At 45.2% G+C, this 22626-nt stretch overlaps 1 protein-coding gene across 4 annotated transcripts in view; it reads left to right on the plus strand.

The window, feature by feature from the left end:
• ZNF423 (zinc finger protein 423) overlaps positions 1-22626 on the plus strand; it is a 427104-nt gene that overhangs the window by 384081 nt on the left and 20397 nt on the right. For all 4 annotated transcript variants that reach the window (XM_020985128.2, XM_078150083.1, XM_020985129.2 and 1 more), the window contains 2 exons: positions 11913-12044; positions 14664-14779. In XM_020985128.2, coding sequence (XP_020840787.1) covers positions 11913-12044; positions 14664-14779 — 248 coding nt within the window. The remainder of the gene's footprint in view (positions 1-11912; positions 12045-14663; positions 14780-22626) is intronic.

Below are 22626 nucleotides of genomic sequence, written 5' to 3' on the forward strand. Positions count from 1 at the left end.
CCAGGCATATAGGTTTCTAAAGTTGAAAATAATCCCCTTGAGCACAGGAACTGTTTCACTTATGTCTTTGTATTCTCAGTTTTTAGCATAGTGCCTGTCACATAGTAGGCTCTTAAATGCTTATTTTTTGTTGTAATGTATATCCCCAGGGAATATAGCACAGTGCCTGGCATGCACATGGTATTGTAATGAGTCCCTCAAACACACACTGGTTTAAAATCTTGTTTAGCTCTGTGTATTTATTCCTATAGAGCCATAGAAACATACTTCCTTTTGGGGCACATGCTTGGTGAAGACTTTCAGAATCCATTGTCTCCAAGTGGATGTCCCTAGCTGTCCATCTGTGCTGTTTGTTTAGCAGATGATAGAAGCAGTGCTTTTCCTGTTCCAGCTCCCCAGTATGCAATAATGTTCACCTTCTCTATGGCCACATGGGACAGAATCCTCTGTTGGCTGGGGCTCTTGGAGGAGGAATGGAATTCTCCAACCCCCAGAGTAAACCCATAGAGGCCTCTGCCATTACAAATTTACAACACCCTGGGCTCTGATCTGGAGGCTGGAGAGCCATGCTGGTAATAATAATGATATTCATTATCATTCTTCATGTTGGCATAATGGTTTTTGCCTCTCCAAAATGATTTTGAATCTATTATAACATCTTGGCCTCACAGCAGTCCTGAAAGAAAGTATTATTTTCTCCATTTCTTAGAAAATGAGGGGTAAAATGATTGGCTCAAGGTCACATGATAGAGTTGGTGGCAAAACCAAGACTAGAGGCTGGTTTTCCTGGATTTCAGACCCAAGGCTTTTGCTATTTTCTTGAGCATAAGGTGCAGACGAAGAAAAGGAATAGGTGAAATAATATGAGATACTCCCATTTATTGGGATGATGACTCTGTAGCAGGTTTTCATGTTATCCTTCTTGAGCTAAGCCAAATCCTATCCAAGATCCATTATCCTTCACCCCAATGGGGAATTCGCCCCTGGAATCTGCTCCAGTCAGTCTTCTGGAGTCTCCAGTTTTGAGCTTGGAGAACAGATAAACATTTCATTTAATTTGCATTTAATATGGAATAACACCATCCAGAGGCAACTTTGGACTGTTGTCAGCTCCATTCAGGAAATTCAAGAAGGAAGGTGCAGTATCTTGCAAGGCTGGCCTAATCCTGCCTTGAAAATGGAAAAGAAGGCCTGCAGTGGTCATCTTCTTTGCATTATTTCTTTAAAATGTCTTCTCCAAGACTGGCACCCAGATGCTGCCTCAAACTCTTCTTGGCCTGGAACAAAAAAAAAATAATAAAAATTTCAGCCATCAAATCCGATTAAAAATCATATACTTAAACATAAACCAGAGCAGATGTACCTATGCTCTATTTTCTGGACTTTGGGGGTCTTTCTAGTTTATTGAGCTAGAAGGTAGAAGCCCAGTGCATCAGATGACCACCAACAGTAACAAATTGTGTTGTAAAGGCTTGATTCTTCTCCTCTTTTTAATGTGCAGCCTCAGCCATTCACACATGTGGACAGGTACATTTTGTTCAGAGTTGGGAGGAATCCGGTTGTCCTCTACCCAGTCCCAAAGCATCATTGTGCAGGGGCTTAGCTGTTGTGGCACAAGGCCTGTTTAATGTGGCATAGTCGTCAAAGCAAGATATTTGTGGTACCCAGATAAATAAGTATAAATAGTTTTCTTTCTGATATGTGACCGGATTATTTTCCAGTTGATTTCCAGCCCTGGCCCCAAGTGGCCCACAGATCAAAAAAAGATAAGGGTCAGTTACAAGGTTGAGCTCATTCTACGTTGCCATGGCAACTGACCTCCGGCAACCTCCAGAGGACTACACCCAGCTCCCCAGGTGATATTTTCACTGTCCACGCCATCAATCCCAGGCCTTTCAAAACTCAGACTGCTTAATTGTCAGGGCTCTGTTTTGAAGAGTCTCTGCATCCCGGTGGGGCCCTGGTTCAGGCTTCTAGAGCTCATTTATGTCTTCCAGAGACCCTTGGGACTCCGGGAGTTGGGTCCCTCTTCAACAGAAAGACCTGGGAAGGCATTCCCTTGGGGTGGGAGGGAGGTGCACAGCAATCCTCCTGGATTAGTTGGTAAAAATATCTAAGCAGAAAATGGTTGTGGAGGTGTGTGCTGTCCAGCAAAGGCTGCCTTCCCTGAGTGACAAGTGGTGTTAAATTGCTGGGAGGCTCTTAATGTTGTGGGGCTAGTTGTATTGGGCATCGCTCCCCACTCCCCACACACACCACACACACACACACACACACACACACACACACGTACTCCATAATCATATCCACACACATCCCTCACTGCCTTCCCAATCCTTTTCTTCTGATGGATGTATGCTCCCTTCCCCCTCCCTCCCCCCAAAAAAATACTTTCTAAGACCTCCTTTCCTGATTTGACCTTCATCCATTCCCATTGTAAGTTCTATTTGCACCTTTCCCCCCATTCTCAACCCCCATCTCTATACCATTCCCAAGCCTGGCCTGATGAATTTCTTTGCAGTATTTAATGACAAATCAATAAATAAACAGCCTGATCTGGCTATAGAGATGTTATTGCTGCCCCCACACATACCCCACCATTCTGTTGCAACTGTACACTCTTTGTTCATTATGGGAAACAAAGGGCTGAGTTCCCCATTGTACTGTATTTCACAATCCCATCTCCTAGCCTGTTTAGAGCCATTTATTAGGATGGTGTCAGTAGGGTCATCTCCTTGGGTCTTTCCTCCTCCCAGATTGCCCTCTTAAATCCTCATTTGCTCCAGTGAACAAATGGGCTCTCCTCCTCCTCTTTTATTCCTGAAGCCTTGCATTTTTTTTTCCTGGTATCCATTTGTCTGACCCAGTGAAAGCATTCCTCGAAGCACTCAGTGGAAGCTCCTTCAGGCTGGTCTCTTTGGGGCATAATCTGTGGGCATGGGCTTCCTGGTGTTTGGTGCTGTGGAATTTCAGTCTGGCAAAGTTCATTACAAGTGCTGGTAACTCAGGGATTTCACTGCTCCATAGCAGCAAGATCGTTCCTCCTTATTACCTCTGAGTCTAGTGCCGAAGTAAATATGTACCATTCTTAGGATGCCACTCCCTGGGATTGCCCTGTCCAGTCAAGGAATAAGTGTCATTGTCTTTAATACCCTTTGCATACAACTGGGAATCTTCCCACTCCCATTGCCTTGCTAAGTTCTAACAGCTGGTAAAAATAGACTCCCCCCTTTGTTGTTCAGTTCCCTTAGGAGAGGGCACCCACACCCACTGGCAGAACTGTTTGATTGAGGCAGGTCTGCCACTTGCAGAGGGCACCTAGAGTTGAGGGAATGCAGAAAAACAAAGCAAATGTTCATCTGCTATCCTATGCCAACAGGATAGAGTGGCTTGATTTTGTCTTGGGTGCAGAATTACCTACTTAGAATCAGACGATCAGAGATTTAGAGCTGAAAGGGAATTCTGAGGCTGTCTCATCCAACTTGTGCATTTTACAGATGAAAAAACTGAGAGTTAGGGAGGTTAAATGACATAGGGCCAAGCAGACAAGAAGTATAGAAGCAGGATTTAGACCTAGGTCTTCAAACTTCAGAGTCAGCCCTCTTTCTGCCGTCCCGAGTGATGGCTTTTTCATTGGCACTCAAGGAACACTTCTTGTAGTCTTTTACTAGATTTTCCTCTCTGTAGAATTGGAAGTTCATTTGATGTTTGGTACCTTGGATGAATTATCTCACTTCTCTAGGTTTCAGTTTCCTTATCTTTAAAATGAGGGAGAGAGATTGGACTTAGTGATCTCTGATATTGACGATGATTCAGTGATACATACATACATGCATACATATATACACACATGCGTTGTTCATTATATCATATCCTCATTAGGAGGCAATGCTTCCTGGCTCTTTCCTAGTCTTAGCAGTCCATGACTGTGTGCAGCAAACCCACTTTGCCTCTAGGGAGATGGCTTCAAGAAGAAGCATGTCTCCAGTCTAAAATGGGCCAGGCAGCCTCCCACCACGAGTGGCATTCCGTGGCCTATCGATGTGTCTAGCACCCGTCACACTCAAATGTGTTTGAACTTAAGAACAATGCCCTGGCACCTCACCAGCACAGCCCGTTTGGGTCACTGCAACCCACTAATCCTCGCTAACAGGCAGTAAATTATGTACCTCCAAATTTATACAAATGCCTGCCTTTGACATCAGCGGGTTCCACCCAGGTTTCACCTTCAGGATTCTGATAATCAGCTCTCATTCCTTCTGGCTTCCCCCAAGACCAGTATGGAAATAAGTATGTGTCTGCCAGGGATCAAATGCTTTTGGAGACAAAAGTAGGTACTGAGAACATTACAGGATACTATCATCTCCCCACGATACTTTTACACAAAGCACTCTGCTCCTCTTTTGGGTTGACACAGTTTCAGCCTGAAAGAATCCAGCAGGCCGGCTTGTTTTAAGCAAGAGCACATCCTATTATTTTTTTGAGAAATGTAGTGTAAAATTAACGCTTATTATTCTCAAGCCTAGGAGAAGAAGAAAAAAAAGAGAGAGAAAGAAGACCTTGGGATCATGTTTGCTGGTTCATGTTTGTTCGTCATTTGAAAAAACAACCACCCCAAAACAATAAATCAATAGATTTCCTGAGCCAGACCTCACTTAACATTGAAGCAAGAGGAGAGATCTAGCAGAGAGGAGTTGAAATCTGCATTTTATTTTACAAATGAGTGGGGCCATATAATTTGCCAGTTATGTGGGTCTCTCTTACAAATGTCTGTCATGTGTTAGTAGAAGAAAAAAAAACCAGGTTGGGGGGGCGGGTAGTGAGAAGAGAAATGAGGGAAATCGGAGGAGCACTTGTGTGTTTTCACTCACAAAAGCCCAGTGCCCCACGCCTGAGTGGAGTGTGTGGTCTCCCAGACAGAGCTTTGTCACTTGGCTCAGAGGTGGCTTCCGTGTGGCCGTTTGCTCTTATATAATTCAAGAAAGTTATTCTCCGAAGGTGCAGCTATCTGTGGCTATTCAAAATGAGAGAGGCTGTAAATGCCAGTGAGGAGAGAGTGATTATAGTGGCAATTTTAGTCCTATCCTTGGGCATTTTCGTATTTGGGGGGATGTACATGCATGAAAACGAAACATTTCTCCAGCTAACCGTGGTAGTCATCTCCTCTCCTCCCCAACCTCCATTCCCCCTTCCCCCACCCCTTCTCTCTCTCTCTCTCTCTCTCTCTTCTCTCTCTCTCTCTCTGTCTCTCTCTCTCTGTCTCTCCCCCCCCCCCCCCCCCCTTCTTTTTGCTGGATGGTTTTATAGACAGAGAAACACATAATGGACTCCTGTGGGAGTGTATCCAAACCCCCTGCCAGTGAGGAGAAGGCCTTATAATTCAGAAGTGGATTTGCAAATCAAAGGTCTCGCCTCAAGTGGGAGAGATTCCCAGATCCGCAGGAACCCATTACGCTTTATTATTTTTCATCCCATTTTTAGTTTGTTTTATTTTTGTTTCCCTTCTAGGGTTTAACTCTTTAAAAATATGTGGAGGGTCTGGGAGGAGAGGGAGGAAATAGAGCTAGAAACACCTAATTGAGTGTGAGGCCCTTATAATAATTAGCCCGAGACTTATATTGACACATGCAGATTTTGGACTGTGTTTTGATGTAAATTACAGGCATTTAGACACCCAGTACCTGAGCTTTCAATTCCAGGGGTGTTTGTTTGTGCATATTTATGAATATTGGTGTTTTCCTTACCTGGTGGAGCTTGTATGAATCAGAGGAGAATGGATTGATGAATAGCCCAGCACTCAGAGAATGGAAAGTGAATGTCAGACATGATTTCTCTGATTTATAAGTTGCAGGGGCTTTCTTTGTCCTCTCTGTGTTTGTGCATCAGACAGTCATGTCTCCATTCACAGCAAAGTGGGTAAGGGCCCCTGTTTGGTGTTGCTGTTGTAAATCGTCCTTTCCTAGGTTAGCTTGGCAGCCCTGAGGACTGGCTCGGGGCTGAAGATCAGCAGGGAGTGGGGGGGGGTGAGGGAGAAGGGAGGGGAGAGTGTGTGTGCTTACAAAATTACCCAGGAGGGATTTCTCTTCTGTTTGGATAGATTCATAGAATCATAGAGTAGCAGAGCTGGCAGAGACCTTGGAGACAAGTGAGTTCAACCCTTGCTTTGGATAGCTGAGGAAACTGAGGCCTAGAGAAGGGAAATGACATGGATTTGTGGCAGAACTGGTCTAGAACCTGGTTCTCCTGACAACCAGTCCTTTACTCTTCCTACCATGTCATGTGGCTTGAGAATGTTCTTTGTACTCATCTCTTAGCGTGGTTGGTGATGGGAGGCTATAAGAAGAAATAGTACACCTAGGTCCTGACCTTAAAGAGTTCACAGTTCATTTAGGGACACAAGATGAGTCTGCATAAAACAGTTAATAATGACAGGAATCAGGATGTGATTGAGTTCCAAACCAAGTGGTAGGGAGTTTGTTGTGGGCTCATGGTCAGGGAAGATTTCAGAGAAGAGGTGGAATGAGCTGGGATGAACCAGATATTAAAGGATGAGGAGTGTTTGTTTATTATAATCTCAGGAGAAGTTTTAGATAGAGCCCAGTGTTCTGTATGGGAGGTAGCCAGTGGCTCAGTGGATAGAGCTTTGGACATGGAATTAGGAAGATCTGAATTCAAATCCAGGTTCAGACACTTCCTATCTATGTGCTGCTGGGCAAGTTACTTAACCCTGTTTGCCTCAGTTTCCTCATCAGTAAAATGAGCTGGAGATGGCAAGGATGAGAAGGAAATGGCAAACCACTCTAATGTCTTTACCAAGAAAACCCCAAATGGGATCACAAAGGGTTAGACGCTACTGAGATGACTGAACAACAACAACGGTGTTTGATATGTCCTGCTAAATATGTTTGTTATCTGTCCATTTTCATAGCGGTACCATAACATTTATAAAATTCTTTGAGATTTTCAAATTGCTTCAAGTAAATCATTTTATTGGAGTTTCACAACAACTCTATGAGGTGAAGGTATTTTTTTCCCCATTTTACAGATGAGGAAATTGTTTAGTGATGGGGAAGTTAAGTGACTTAACCATGGTCCCATGGCTGGCAAATGTTGAAAAAAGTATTGAGCCTAAGACTTCTTGACTCTACACCCTTTCTACCATACAGACCTGTCTGTGGGTCTAGAGGGCCTGAAGATCAAATGTATACTGCCATGTCTAAACAGACCTGTCTGTGGGTCTAGAGGGCCTGAAGATCAAATGTATACTGCCATGTCTAAACTTCACTACTGACGACTACTACTACTACTACTACTACTACTACTACTACTACTACTACTACTACTACTACTACTACTACTACTACTGCTGCTGCTGCTGCTATTGCTGTTGATACTACTACTGCTACTGCTACTACTGTTATTATGTCAAGAGTTGAACACTCTCAAATCAGCCTAACACCTAACTAGCCCAAGATTAATTGGACCCAATCAGGGAATAGTGTACTGTTCTCTTCCCCAAGGAGGTAATATGGAAAGTCAAATGGAAAGAATGCTAGATTTGTAGTTAAATTACATTCAAATCTCAGCTCTGTTACTCTGGACAAATTAATTCGCCCCTTTGGACCTCAGGCTACTCCTTTATAAAATAAAGGGGTTAAATTAGTTACCTTTGAGGTCTTTGCCTGCTCTAAATCCTGTTATCCTGTGAATTCTTGCTTCTTTTCCAACTCTGAACAGTGCTTAAACTTAGTGGGACCTGCTGATCAGGAGGAATTGGCATGTGGATTGGGAAGCGGTTTCTTAACTGGTGCCTCTTCATCCAGACGCCAGACAGTCCCATCATTATGAGCTGGGCTTGGCCCCAGTTCGGTGGTGAAGTCAGTGGTGTCTCTTCCCATCTCTGAACCACTGATTTTCCCCTAGTAGTCTTTCATTGTTACATCCCATTACTAGAGGCAGCATCTTGATCTCTTGTAGATGTCCCACTTGGAAAGCCATCTGATAAACCCCCAGCTCTCCAGGGCTAAGGTGTTAATGTCTGATAATGGCTTAAGATGTTCCTGGAAGTATCTGTTTTCTAATTGGGAGACCCAAAGGCCTTTAAGACAGAATGGCTCTCCAGTAGTGGAATTTCAGGTCCTGCCAGGACAGGCTGTTGAGACACAGAGATCTGGAGGTGTCTTAAGCTATTGGGGCCTTTCTGTGCTTCTTAAGTTCTGTTGCTAAAGTGGCTGTCTGTTCCCCTTACACATAAGGTTGACTTTTCTAATGGAGATGAAATCCAGCCTCACCCAGGGAATGGAAGTGGTGTGAATGAGCCTGGCAGGTGTGTGTATATGTATGTGTGTGCATGCGCATGGTGCGTGTGTGCGCACTGAGCCAGCCTCAGGCACAGAAACTTTTCTTTTCAATGAAATTTTTTCTTTTAAATGAAGATTTCACTTGGACCTCAGATCTGCACAGATGTCCTAGTTGCAGCAGCTCCTGAGACATGTCAAATACCCAGTAGATTACAGCCGGTGTGTTATGTGGGGCAAGCCCGCCTGGTATCTGTGTATGTCATGGTTTAGTTACTGCCTAGACTAGGAGTTGGGTACCTACCTGGTCCCTCCTTCAGTTCTCATCCCCATCCCAGTGTTGGGGGACCTGGAGATAGAACCTATGGTCCCAGATCAGGTGTATCCTTTTTCTTCCAGCCAACAGTGCAGTTCTTTAAAACATGACTCCTGGTTCCTGGGTTTTCAGGGAATTTCAGGGCACTTATGTTTTTTTGGTTGGGCTAGGTTTCTCATGAGAAGAGTTAGAATGCACTGAGAATAAGTATAGGTCCTTGACTCTTACATACTACAACCCTTTCTCTCTTTCTCCACTCATAATGGACACTGATACCCATTACTTGACCTTAGGGACAAAGGGTAGTTGGCATATGCTTGCAATGAGGATTTGGGTCCATAGCCTCTAAAAGTAGAAAGGGCCTTAAGATGACCTCATCTAACTACCTAACTGAGGCTCAGAGAGGAGAAATAATTTACCCAAGAACTGAGATTCAGAAAGTCTCAAATTGCAAACATAAAGATTAGGTTTTTTTCCCCGTTTCAGTAGAGAGTGAAAGGTATATAGTTCATTCTTTAATCAATCAACAAACATTCATTTGGCACTTTATATATGTCAGTCACTGTGTTAAGTGCTGGGAATACAAAGACTAAAATGAAATAGTCTCTGCCCTTGAGGAGTTTACATTCTGTCTATCCATCCATTGTTTGTGTATGTTATCTGCTTTTTGCATTTTCTTTGGCAAATTTATAAAATCTCAGACCCAGCTTCCCTTCACCCAGCTCACTACTGAGCTCTGTGCCCAGAAATCAAAAATTCACAGAGTTATAACATTTTGAGTTGGAGGCAATGTTAGTTCAATACCTATTATCTTATGGATGAAAATATTGAGGACTAGAAAGAAGTGATTTGTGCAATGTCATACTGGTAATTAAATAGCAGAGCTAGGATTATAAACAGTGTCTTCTGACTCCAAATGCAGCACTCACTTGTTTTCATATTAGCCTAAACCACAGTGGCACAGTGAATAAAGTTACCAGGCCTGGAGCCAGGAAGACCTGATTTCAAATCTTGCCTCAGACACTTACTAGCTGTGTGACCTTGGGAAAATCACCTTGTTAGCCTCAGTTTTCTCATCTGTAAAATGAGCTGGAGAAGGAAATGGCAAACCAAGAAAACCTCAAATGGGGCCGCAAAGAGTCAGACACAACTGAAAGGACCGAACAACAAAAACCACCTGTACTCACATAGGTCAATTCTGTCGATCACAAAATGTATTTCAGAGCCAAGTATAAATAACTCTTGGACCATCTGTGGTTTGGGATTATCTGCACCACTGGTCTTTCTCCTTTAGTGCATACAGTTAAGAGGCAGTATATTCAGGTCATAAGAGGGTGACTTCAGCTACACTCCCAGAATCATGCATGTAGCATCTCAGGGCTGGAAGGGTCTTCAGGTATCTAGTCTAATTTCATTGAGCCAGAAATCCACTCTACTGATATCCCTGACAAGTAGTCATACTTCCACCCCTCCAGTGAGAGGGAACTCAGTCCATCCACAAAGAGCTTATTCCACTTCTAGGCTTCTCTAATTGCGAGGAAGTTTTTCTTTGTATTGAGGTGAAGTCTGCCTCTCTCAAATCTAGGAATCCTATTCAGCTCTTCACTTTCACTCCCCACCTACCCCACATCCGATCCATCGTCAAGTCTTGTTGATTCTACCTCCCTTCTTGCATCCATTGTCTCTTCTGTACTCATACCCCAGCCACATTCGTCCGGGCCCTTATTCTACTGTCCTAGCTCTTGCAGTAGCCTCCAAATTGGCCCACCTGCATTCCATCCATCTTTTATACAGCTGCCAAATTTTGATATTCCTAAATTGCAAGCCTGATCATGTCACTCTTCAGAAGCATCAGAAATTGATGGGATTTTATCAGTGGAAATGACACTTCAAGAAGAAGCATCATCACCTGCTTTGCTACCACACCCTAAAGTCATGGGATGTTTCCCTCCTACTTGTAGCTAAAGTCTTCCATATGTGTCATCTCTCTCTTATTAGAACATGAGCTCTTGGAGAGCAGGTACTGTCTGACTCTTCTGTTTTGTTGCCAGCAGTAGAACAGTGCTTTGTGCGTAGAAGGTTCTGAAATGCTCCTTCCTTCCTTCCTTTCTCTCTCTTTCTCTCTTTCTCTCTCTCTCTTTCTTTCTTTCTAACTTTTTTCTTCCTTCCTTCATTCCTTCCTTCTTTCTTCCTTCCTTCCTCTGTCCTCCATTTCTTCTTTTTTTTCTTCCTTTCCTCTCTCCTTTGTTTCTTTCTTTCTTCCTTCCTTCCCTTCCTGTCTCCCTTCCTTCCTTCTATATGTCCTTCTCTCCTCCATTTCTTCTTTCTTTCATTCTTTATTCCTCCTTCCTCCCTTCCTTCCTCATACCCTCTATATGCCACCCAAACTGGCCTATATACACAATATTCCATCTCTCAATGCCCATCCATACCCTTGCATAGACTGTCCATATGGCCTAGAATTTTCTCCCTCTTTCCTCTGTATCTTGGAGCCTCTAGCTTCCTTCAGGGTTCTTCTTAATTGCCTTTCCTGATTCCTCCATTTGTTTGTTAGTACCACATTTTTAAAGCATGTGTATCTTGTATTTACTTATCTCTGAATATCTCTTTTCTCCCCTCAAGTAGAATGTAAGTTTCTTGAGGACAGAGACTATCTCACTTTTGCCTTTGTATCCCCAGTACCTAGCATAGTGCTACATAGTGCCACATAGTAGGTACTTAACAAATCCTTGTTGATTGATTGATTTTTACCCCTTGGCTCTAGTTTTCTCTCATTTGAAGCTATACAATGTTATCTGAATCCCATAATCTCTATGATAGCCGTTCATCTATTTGAAGACAAAGATCATTTTCCTGCCTTTACCCGCACCTTACAACCCTTCCTAAGTGTTCTCTTCTTCTAGGCTAAACAGCCTTTGATGTTTAACAGAATCTTGTATTGCATGGGCCTGGATCCCCTTGTTATTGTGGTTTTACACCTTTTTCCCCCCCCCCCCCCCTCCGCGCGCCACCCTTTTCAGGAAGGCTCCAGGTTATCTGGGTTCTTCCTAAAGTGCAGTGCTGAGTGCTAGACACACTACACTGAGAACAATTGCCCCAGGCCCCAGACTGTCCCCAGTCCCACACCCAGTGTTTCATGCAAGCTGGGGCTTATGCTGGGGTGCATGGTGTGGTAGGGGAGGAGGGAACAAGAGCAGTTGCCTAGGTGGATTCTAGGGGAAGCCGTGGCTCACAGCCTCCTGCCTTTCAGACGCTAATCTGCTGTGTCACTAACAAGTTGTATCATTTGAACCTTGCAGAGGAAGGCATCAATCATGAATGCAAGCTGTGTAACCAGATGTTTGACTCTCCGGCCAAGCTTCTTTGTCACCTGATCGAGCACAGCTTCGAGGGAATGGGAGGCACTTTCAAATGCCCTGTTTGCTTTACAGGTAAGGCCTCCCTGATGGACTGGGAAGAAGGGAGTGGTCAAAACCCTGTGCTTGTCCGGGGAGGAAGAGGGAAGTAGAGACTCACCACGGACCATCCTGAATTGTCTGAATGCCTATTAATAACTCTGGGGATCTCTGATAAAAGTTCATTACGGAAAAAGGAGAATGGTATGGAGAAAAGAACATTGGTGCTATAGTCAAGGGGATTGGGGCCTTATTCTTCCACTAACTAGCCATGTAACTTTGGGCAAATTCCTTGGCCTCTCTGAGTCTCAGCTTTTTCATCTATGGTATGGGAATAATACTACTGCTGCCTATTTCACAGTGTTGTGAAACTGCCTGGTAAACCTTAAAGGGCTTTAGAAATGTGAGTAGGTATTTATTTATTTTTATTATTATTATTATTATTATTATTATTATTATTGTTCTCCTTGTCATCATCATCATCATCATCATCATCATCATCATCATCATTCTGTTTGCCAGCGTCTTTAGCAGTCCTACAGGGATGACTCATGGGTGTTTTGGGGAACCAGCCAAGGTATAAGCTGGGAAGTAGGAAATCCCCTAACACTGGTTAGGACTACATCAAGCAAATAGGCCTGACCTTTGCCCCCAGCTACTTCGTGACCCTCCGACTCATAGATATAAAGGATGGTGCTTTTTATTATTTTTCAAAGCCCTTGTGTATCCTACTTCAAACCCAGTCTAGTCACATGGAGTGTATGTCTCCTTTTGGTGGTCATTATTTTCAAGAAATTTTCAGCTGTTGGCATGGCCCCCTACTTGGTTTTTCACTCTTTTACACAAGACTTTGGCTCTGCTAGAAAGTTCTAACCCAAATCCTTCTTGTTGCCATTGAGCTTTCTTACTGTGTGTATGTGGCCCCCATTTTTTCCTGGAGCCTGTCCAATGAGTCATCCCCCCACCTCCCAGAGTTGGCCCAGTTCCCTCCTCCACACTGTCCCAGGCTGCCTTTTTAAGCTCCTTTTGGCCCATAGCTTGGGCCACCTGTGCCCACTGATGCTGGTGGGGATAATCTCCCCTGGGAGTTGCCCCTCCCCAGCCCCTCGCCTTGGCCAATGGACTGGCTGCACTATTCACCCAGCGATTTGGCTGGAAGGGAGCAAGGGGCAGCCTCTGCTGAAAAGCTCCCAATGCTCTTGCTTTGGTCAGACCTGGATCCTAGGCCTGGACAGCTGCCCAGGCTACGAGGCCAAACTGTGCCCCTACCACCCCTCTGTGATCTGACAGCCTTCCAGGCTGGGGGGGGGGGGAGGAAGTGAGTCTCAAGGGCCTTGCCCTGCCTCTCCCTCCCTGTGCTGCCCAGATGGCAGCCGGTGTGGGGGGGAGGAGGGGGTTCTCCCTGCCTCCCCCGACATCTGCCGTCTGTCACTGTGGGAAGCCCCACCCCAGGGAGAGCCTGGCCTAGCATGGAGGTAGGGATTGGGGTGGGGGAGGGGGTTGGGGGGGGACTGTGGATCTCTCTGTTCCCAGAGACACAGCTGCTTCAGGGGCTCCTCCTCCCTACCCCTCAGGGCCCAACCAGGCTTGTGTCTTCCCCATGGGTGGGCTCCCTGACACTGGGAAATCCAGAATGTAGTTGGAGGGGGTTGGTAGAAGGAGCTTTGCTTTGGCAAAGGCCCATTCCTCATCCTTGAGAAGCATTGAGTCTCTCACTCAAGCTAGACTGGGGCCATTCTCTCCCCACTCACTTTGGTGAGCCTGCCCTAGGTTCTTGTAGGCACAAGAGGTAACTGATGGAGGAGCCCGGTGATAGTCACAGGGCATGGGCCAGGGATTTTTATTTATTCATGCCAAGCTGAGATGCTGAAGCTGAGCTAAGTCTCTGGACCTCCTTCCTCCCTTGGCTAACCCTGTTCCTTTTGTCTGCCTTCATTCACTCCTCAGGCTTCTAGCTCCCTAGCTTCCTTTCCCCGCAAACAATCTCAGCTTCTTCCTCTGCATGTCCCGATGAGCCCTGCCAGGACTCAGTGTAGCCCAAAAGAAAGAGCTGGATTGAGTGACATGGAGAGTTGTAGGACCTGGTTCCAGACCCACATAAGCCACTGACTTGCTTCGTGACCTTGAGCAAATCATTTCCCTCTCCTGGGCCAGAGTTTCCTTTATGAAATGATGGGAGTTAGACTAGATGGTCCCTTAACACCAACCGCCAACTCTAACTTATTCTAATTCTCAATTAATGATAGCATCCCCAAATCATAAATCCAGGGCCAGAAGGAACCTGTCAGCTAATCAACAAGCCTTCACACCTGCTGAATGTTGTGGTGGATGCTGGATTCTGGCTGACACTGAATAGTAACAGTAATCCACTCATATTTATATAGTGCTTTACAGTTTGCAAAACACTTTCATGTCCATTATCTTGTTTGAGCCTCAAAACAACCCTGGGAGGTAAGCAGGACAACCGTTATTATCCTCCCCACTTTACAGGTGAGAAAACTGAGGCTGAGAACTCAGTGATTTGTCCAAGGTCACATGGATAAGACTGTGTTATCTGCTGGGCTTTGGAGAGTGGTATGTTGTGGCTGAATCTAGCGGAACTGGGAGGTGGCGTGGTGGCTCTCAGCCCTCTGACTGTCTTTGCTTTCTTTTTAGTTTTTGTACAGGCTAACAAGCTACAACAACACATCTTTGCAGTGCATGGGCAGGAAGACAAGATCTACGACTGCTCACAGTGTCCACAAAAGTTCTTCTTTCAGACAGAACTCCAGGTAAGCCCCTCTCGTTTTTCTTCCTATCGTCATACTCTCTCTCCTAGCTTCTAGCTCCTTTCTTCTGGTCAGCTTGGCAGTCTTGGGTCTGGAAGAGATGGAGATTTTCATCCAGGTAAGCAGAGCTGGAAGGAACCTTAAGAGTGCATCTGCTGTAACCCATTCATTTTACAGATGGGGAAACTGAGGCCCAGAGGAAGGAAGTGGCTTGCCTGAGGTTCCACAGGCATTTGATGCCAATGCTGGGATTGGAATCAAGTTTCCTTCCTGTTAGTGGTTCTTTCCCCTCTCTATCCCATCCCTGGCCTGAGGACCAAAGGGAGAAACAGGCATGATTTGCTTCTAATGTGGTTGGAATTAATGGCCACCTGTCTTGGTCTGGTCATTTGCCTGCATGAAGGTAGACCACATGGTCTCTTCAGAACCTTCTCACTTTGAGATTTGGTACTCTGTGTGACCTCTCTCGATGTACTGCCTTAGACTTGCATGGCACTCACAAACACATGCATATCACATAATGAGAAGTTCTACCCACTACCCAAGTGTTAACTCAGAATTGGGCCATTTCTTTAGCCTTTTTAAATAGGTCCCACGTACCAAAATTATCATACTGCCTTGAATTTATATCACGTATACTATCGTATAAATGATCAAATTGATCCATAAGATCCAGGGTTATTCTTCTCGTGGATGAGAAAATTGAAGTCCAGAGAGGGCGTGTCCCTTGCCAAATCACTGGACAAGTCAGTAGAAGAGACCTGACCCAATAGTCAGATCTCATGTTTCCTGGGCCAGGTCTCTCACCACCCTTATTGTTACATTTGCAAAGAAGGAAGCCCTGGACCTAAAGATCTGTGGCAAAGTATAGACATCTGTATCCTCATTCCTAAAACTATTTGAATGAACAAGGCCACCTAAGACCCTTTGAGTGGGCCCCTTCCAACAAACTCCCTAGCACACTAAGTTCGGACAGCAGAATCAAACCTTCCGCTTGGCAATTCTGCCTTGGGAGACACAGAAGTGCCAATCCTGACACGTTCTAAGGTACCTAGACCATTGCTACCTGCTTAGCTTAGCTACCAAACTACTCCTGGTGTCCCCTGACAAATGAAGGCTCTTTATAGAACCACACTGCATGCCTCATTTAAATCTATTAGCTTTTATAAACTACGATTTGCTTAAACTTTGGAGGGTTTCTGTTTGACTTGCTTAATTCCCAAGTTGACTCCTATCCTGTTGTACTGTCATGTCAAGGGAGGAATGTGGGATCTTTTTTACTTTTTCAGGTTTTGTGTTTCTTCCCTTTTTTTTCCCCTCCTCCAGCCTCCCAAGGGGACTTCTACCTGCCCTTGTTCTGTGAGCCTCATCTGCATAAGTGTGCCTGAGTTTTCACTACACCTTGTTAATGTGGCAGGTTCAGGGCAATGGGCAGATCTCTCCGTGTGGCAGACCATTCTTCCTCCCCCTTCTTGCAACCGCAACCCTAGCACGGATCATCTGAGGTGGTGGTTTCCTGGGTCCCCACATTAACCTTTTAAATCAAATCCTCAAATGCCTAAAACCTTGCTAAATTATAGCCTTAACGAGCCACTATTTTCTGCAATTAATGATTTTAATTACAGAGCGTTTAAATGTGGAAGTGCTGTTGCATAGCCAAATCTATGCAAATAACGGCTTTCATTAAGTAACTTGAATTGTAATTTTCCAGCTTTGGAGAGGAGGATTTTGTAGGCATTTACGTTTTCATAGTCGTTATCCTGCTGATCATTATGCAAGGATTTTCTAACACAGTGAAAATCCAAGTGTGATATTTAACTGTGAAACGGTATGGGGACTTGTGTACTTCGGCCTTAGACTAGTTAAATGGTTTGACCTTACCATGAGACCAAGCTTTTCTTTTCTATCACATAACTTGAGGTCATGTTTAGCCAACTGATACCGAAAAAGCCTGTTGGGAGAAGGGGAAAAAAAACAAACAAGCAAACAAATATTGGACCTGGAGTCAGAAGACCTTCATGCTCTATCTACTATGTTCTTTCTCTTGTTTTCTTGGGTACCACTTCTCTTTTCTGGCCTCAGTTTTCTCATCTGTAAAAAAGAGGGAGTTGGGTCACACAGTCTCTAAAATGTCTTACAACATTCTGTGACTTTGGATAATAGGGAAAAGCCAGGGTTCATGAACATATGGAATCTTGAAAGTCAGGAGAATTGGGGATTGCTCTTACAGTGAGACCAAGAAGCTATTGGGGGTGTGGGACCCTAAGGCTCCTTAATGCAGTGGTCTAAGTTTAATGTAGCTCCCAAATGTCTGCTTCTCCCAGCTGTCTTAGTATTAAAGCAAGGACGTGAAAAAGAAGACAGACATGATACAAACTAATAGAGAGAGAGAGAGAAGGTCATTAATGTCACCTAATCAGTGTCTGTTGAGTTGAATTAATGGGTGCACACAGCCAATCTTTGGAAACTTTTCCAGTTATAACTTTTGGGGGCTTTGCACAGCAAGGGAGTTAAATAGTGGAAATGGACATTTATGGTGGAGCCCTATACATATAACATATTTGTAGTTGGGGTTTGCGGAGTGAACAGAAGGATACTTTAGTCATTGGGCTAGAGTTGTGTGGTGCATTGGTTTTGGACTCAGAAGGAAGATCTGAGTATGAATCAATTGTACCACCCAATAACTCTGTGGCCTTGGATATCTCTCTTTCCCCCCTCCCCCCACTGGGTTTTCATTTCCTCATTTGCAAAGCGAAGGGTGTTGAATTGCATGATCACTCTGAGGTTCCTCCCAATTCTAAATCCAACAGTCTGGGAATGTGGGTATTTTAGTCTCAGGGTGAGGTTGTTCCATGATCCCTGATCTAAACTCCATCTTCCTCTTCCCTAGGATGGACCCAGTGTAAGCTGCAGCCCCTGAGACCTTTGGGGAGGGGGGAAACTGGGAGCATGGTTTCTGTGTGTGTATATGTGCACACATCTCTCAACAACTTGTGTTCAAAGGAACCAGCACCGCACCGACGGAGCATTTGTATTTAAAGGATTAATTCATGCTGTTTGCTTGTGTGCGGTTAATCATACTGTTTCCTGCTAAATGATTACAATTGATTAAAAGCAAAGCTAGGGATCTAACAAGCAACCCGCGAACTGTTCAGATGGGGAGAAAGCAGGGTACCTGCCAGGTCCTTGCAAGCACAGGTGTTCCAAGGGCCGCCGTGGAGGGAAAGGATTTCTCCTCTTACAGGCACAGTGTCAAGTCGCATCAGTCAGCTACAGGCATTGGGCTGCACTGCTTGTCTGGTTCTCCAAGTGAAGAAATAGGTGATGGGCCAGAGAAAGGATGGTTTGAGGACCATCTCTGCTCAGAATATGGTTTGCAGACCACCTGGACCATACACTTTTGGCTCTTTTCTTTTTGCTTAGTCTAGCCCTTTCTAGCATGCTGTTTTGTACTGTTTCATAATTGTGCCATGTGTATACAGCTTGACTCTACAACTGTGAGTCCCTTGAAGGCAGAAATCTTAGCTTAGATTCAGTAGTGGAAAGACCACTGGCCTTCGCACCAGAGAGATTCTCAACTCTGAGGCTTCCTAGCTGTGTGACCTTGGGCAAGTCATAGTACTTTATGAACTTCATTTTCCTCATCAATCAAATGGGAAGAATAATACTTATAGCATCTGTTTCCTAGCATTGTTGTGATGAAATGTTCTATAAAGCTTAAAGGGCTGTGCAGTTGTGAGCTGTTATTGTGACACTTCCCTTTTCTTTCCTGTGATGCCCAGCACAGGACTAGGCAGCAGCATTTGATAAGGATAAGTGCTTGTGGAATTGAATGGAATTGTATTCCAAGGGTGTGGCCTGAATTGGAAAGGTTCCAAAAGAGAGCAATCAAAGTAATTACAGGGATGGAAAAGAAAAATCTATATGTAAAGGTAAAAAGTAACGTGGGAAAGATCAAATCCTTCATTCATTCTCAGTCCAAAATGGACAGTTTCAGAATATTTTTCACTTTCTGGAAAAACCAGGAACTACCCAGTAGCTCTTTTCCACAAAATTCTTCTAAGTAGTATGAAAGCTTTATGCTGTGGAGTGACAGGTTTGGAAGTAGAAGATCTGGGTTCTAATCCTGAGTATACCATATCCATGTGATCTTAGACAAGTCTCTTCACACCTCTTTGAGCCTCAGTTTCCTCACTTGTAAAATGAGCAGATTGGACCAGGCAATCTCTAAGACAGGGGTGGGGAATCTGTGGCCTGGAGGCCACATGTGGCCCTTGAGGACCTAGAGGGCAACCTGTGGCCCCAGGCTGCAGGTTCCCCACCCCTGCTCTAAGCTCTTTACAATTCTGTGATCTTTAAGAACTTCCCAGTCCCCTGGGAGGATATGAGGAGATGAGAGACATGCCTACTCTGCTGCTTTTCTTTATCTGTGTCTTCTTCCATATTGGCCCTATTGGGAAGGTGAGGATCCCTGAGTATGAATAGAAGGGCAATCTGTCTTTTGATCCCTTCTGTATGTGAGGATGGTGTCCTGAGTTCTGCCATTTTCCTCACCCCGAGGCTCAGTGCAGTGACAGAAACACTTCCCTAACTCACATTGTTTTTTCTGTGAGCTTGGTTTAGAACCTACTCCTCGGGGGGACGATTAGAGCCTGGAAGCATCCCATAAACCCTGCCCTTCCTCCTCCCCCCTCCCTCTGCCTGAATTTACACACAGGACATAATTCGGGGGATCATTCTGCTGCCTGTGCCAATGGAGTGTTTCTCTCCAAAGAGACTCCTCTTTGTGTCTTAGCCATTAGCTGGATTTCCTGGCAGGAGGCTTCAATCCCACCCAGCAGCTGTCCCCTCCCTGAAGGAGAGACTAGAAGCAGCTGGGGAACCAGAAAGATGAGGCCACTTTGGAAAGGAAAGGAGGGAAGGGGAGAGCAAGTAAAGGATTGGAAGAGGCACGGGGAGAGGCTGGAAGGAGGAAAGACAGAAAAGAATGAATCTGAAGGGATGTTGAGCCCATTGGTCAAAAACCGTTTGTTCCCTCGTAAAACTAATAAATTTGGAGGAAAATATCATTTTCTCCCGCTGCATTGCTGGGCTTCAGTCAAACACAGTCAGATAATTATAACTAATAATAATTAAAAATTAAAAGTGCTCTAGGCACATACTTAGCATTTTACTCTTTGGCTGAGCATTCTGTAAGTATCAGGTTTCTTTCCCTCCTTTACTGTTTCTTTTGAAAAAAGTTCTGTTCATGAGGTTCCTCCCCCAGACCAGAAGGCAGCTTCTTTTTGGTTAAGGCTGGAGAGCAGGCCTTGGCCCGGTGGTATGCACTGAAGGGAGGAGTTGGTTTCTTAATGAGAGTTAGGCTAAGCATCCTGCTTGCTATTTGGGACTCCCTTTGGGAGAAACCATGGTCATGAGACCAGGAACCTGTATTTGGTGTGAAGCTGGAGTACCCAAGAGGGTGTTGTGGGGTCTAGAACTCTCCTGCTTCAGCTTCTGCTAGCATTTACACCAGAGCTGGTGTTGTGAGACCTACTCGGAGCCTGAGTATCCCTGTGCCTCTTGGCTACAGTGATGTTCCTGCTGCTGGTCTTTGAGGAGAGAATGGATTCTCAGAGGAGTGACGTGAGCTCTGGTCTCTTCTGGTTTCAAGGCCAGTGATCTTTCCGTCTGTGTCATGGGTGTTTTGAGCAGCTATCCCCTCCTTGAAAGCTTTCAGATGAAACATCTTGCCTGGAGTCATTGAGAACTATGGGATGGTCATGATTAGTTTTAAAAATGCCACATCACCACCCTCTCCTTGGTCTGGGAGTCATGAGACTTGCATTGTAGTCCTGGCTCAGAAACTGATTTGGTTTATGATCTGAAGTGAGTCTTTTCCTCTCTGAGACACCTCTGGGACTCAGTTTCCCTACCTGTAAGGAGAGGGGCTTTGTTCACATCCCTTCCAACTCTGATGGTCTGTGATTCCATGTTATAAAGCATTGGAATCCAGAGGCGGAGGGGTAGAAATGGTGTCCTCTTAAAGTCCCTTAAAGGTTTAAAGTGGCTGTGATGTAACCCTGGGTGGACAGGCAGGGCTTGATGAATGAGAGCTACCTCACCTTTGTTGCCTTTGCCCAAGGCAAAGATTTGGGAGGTGCTGGGAGTGGGGAGGGGGCTCTCGTGCCTGGGTTGGATGCCACCCTTGGCAGCCAGCATGGAGACAGGCAGCTTCTCTGCTCTAGTTGGCCATGGCGATAGTCACTACTGTTCCATGGCTCACGCTGTCTCACAGTGTGTCATCGTAGCTTTACAGGAGCTAGTACAGCTCGCTCACCATCAAGATGGATAGAAGAGGAGAACAGAAGGAAAAGAGGCAAAGAGAAGGGGAAAGTGGAGAGGGAATTCAGGTGAAGCTCAGTGGCTGAGTCATTAGTGTGCCCCAGGACATCAGTCGGCATGATGAACTGAGAGGAGGCATGGATGGCAGTGCCGGGTGAGGGACTGATGTACCTGGAGGGCTCTGCTCAGGGCAGGGATGGCGCTTGGAACAGGGTCCTCAGGCTGCCTGTCTCTGCCCATTGTTGCCTGTCATTTATGCCCTGGGGCAAGGGTCCAACCAACTTTAGAGGCGGCACCATGCCATCCTGACAGATGGGCATATGTGGAAGCAGCCAAGACACAATGTCTGTGCAGCCATTGTGTTCACTGGAAACTGCTTCTTGCCTGCAACATCCAAATGGTTGCTGCCTGCCCCTGGGACCAAATGCCTTCAGTTTAGTGAGAAGTAAGGGGCAGAAGCAGGGGTCAGTCAGGAGGAAGGATTCAGTTCCAACTCAAGGCTGTTCAAGTAGGAAAGAGATTTGTGATGGCAGGCTGGGGAGCTAGAGGAAAAGAAAGCAACCCATTTGCTAAACATTGCCTTCCTCCCCCCCCAAAAAAAAAAAGAAAAATAGAAAGCAAGCAGCATTTCTGTAAAGTTGTCGATGGTACCTCCTAGGGCCTATACAAACCCTGCTTCAGTCTTCCCTGGACTCATGATGTTTTTCTGTCCCTAGAGATTACAACTGGTCATCATTTAGGGTTGCCCTGGATGGTTTTCCATTACTAGAGATCTTAAATGGGAGAGATTCTCCATCATCAATGTGGCAAATGCCTCCAGCTCTCCTGCCCTTGAATGCTCATAGCAACAAGTCCTTGCCAGGAAAATGCCGAGTTTGGACACAGAAACCAAATGCTTCCCAAGGAAGAGTCCTTCCCATTGGCCACATAGATCATGTGGCAGGCTCACAATTTCCAGTCTGGGCCTCACCTTTGAAACCTCCCCGGTTTGGTGTCCTGAAGGATGCTTTCACAGACGGCTCCTCTGGTGGAGGGATGGCATGTTCATATCCATTAATGTTAAAAATGAGGCATGTTTTACCTCTGGATATAATAATCTGTCTTTTGAACTGGTTGGAAATGGAGCCCCCCAGCCTCTGCCAGGATTTGGTGGCCCAGCCTGGCCAAGAGGTGCTAACACCAGAAAAGAAATGAGAGCTGGGTTTTCTTTATCAAGGCCCAGATTGTACTCTTTGGTCTGGCAATAACAATTACTAATGACATTTAGAAAGAAATTAATGATGAGAAATGCAGGTTGGCGTTTCGGGAGTGCCAGTCAGTAACATTGCATCAGAGCTCACAGGAGAGGTGGCGGGGGAGGTGCCTCAGAGGGGGGAGCGGAAGAGAGATAGATGGAAAATTAATTTTGTTGTGTCAATAATTAACACAGACCCTCCCTTCCCTCTTTTGAAGTTTTTACAAAATCCAGACACGTGATCAGTGTGCTAGTGTCGGAGGGGGGGCCTCAGGGATTCATGCAATAGCTC

Source organism: Phascolarctos cinereus, unplaced genomic scaffold (genome assembly GCF_003287225.1).
Source record: "Phascolarctos cinereus isolate Bilbo 61053 unplaced genomic scaffold, phaCin_HiC Scaffold_2;HRSCAF=192, whole genome shotgun sequence".
Lineage (NCBI taxonomy): Eukaryota > Metazoa > Chordata > Mammalia > Diprotodontia > Phascolarctidae > Phascolarctos > Phascolarctos cinereus.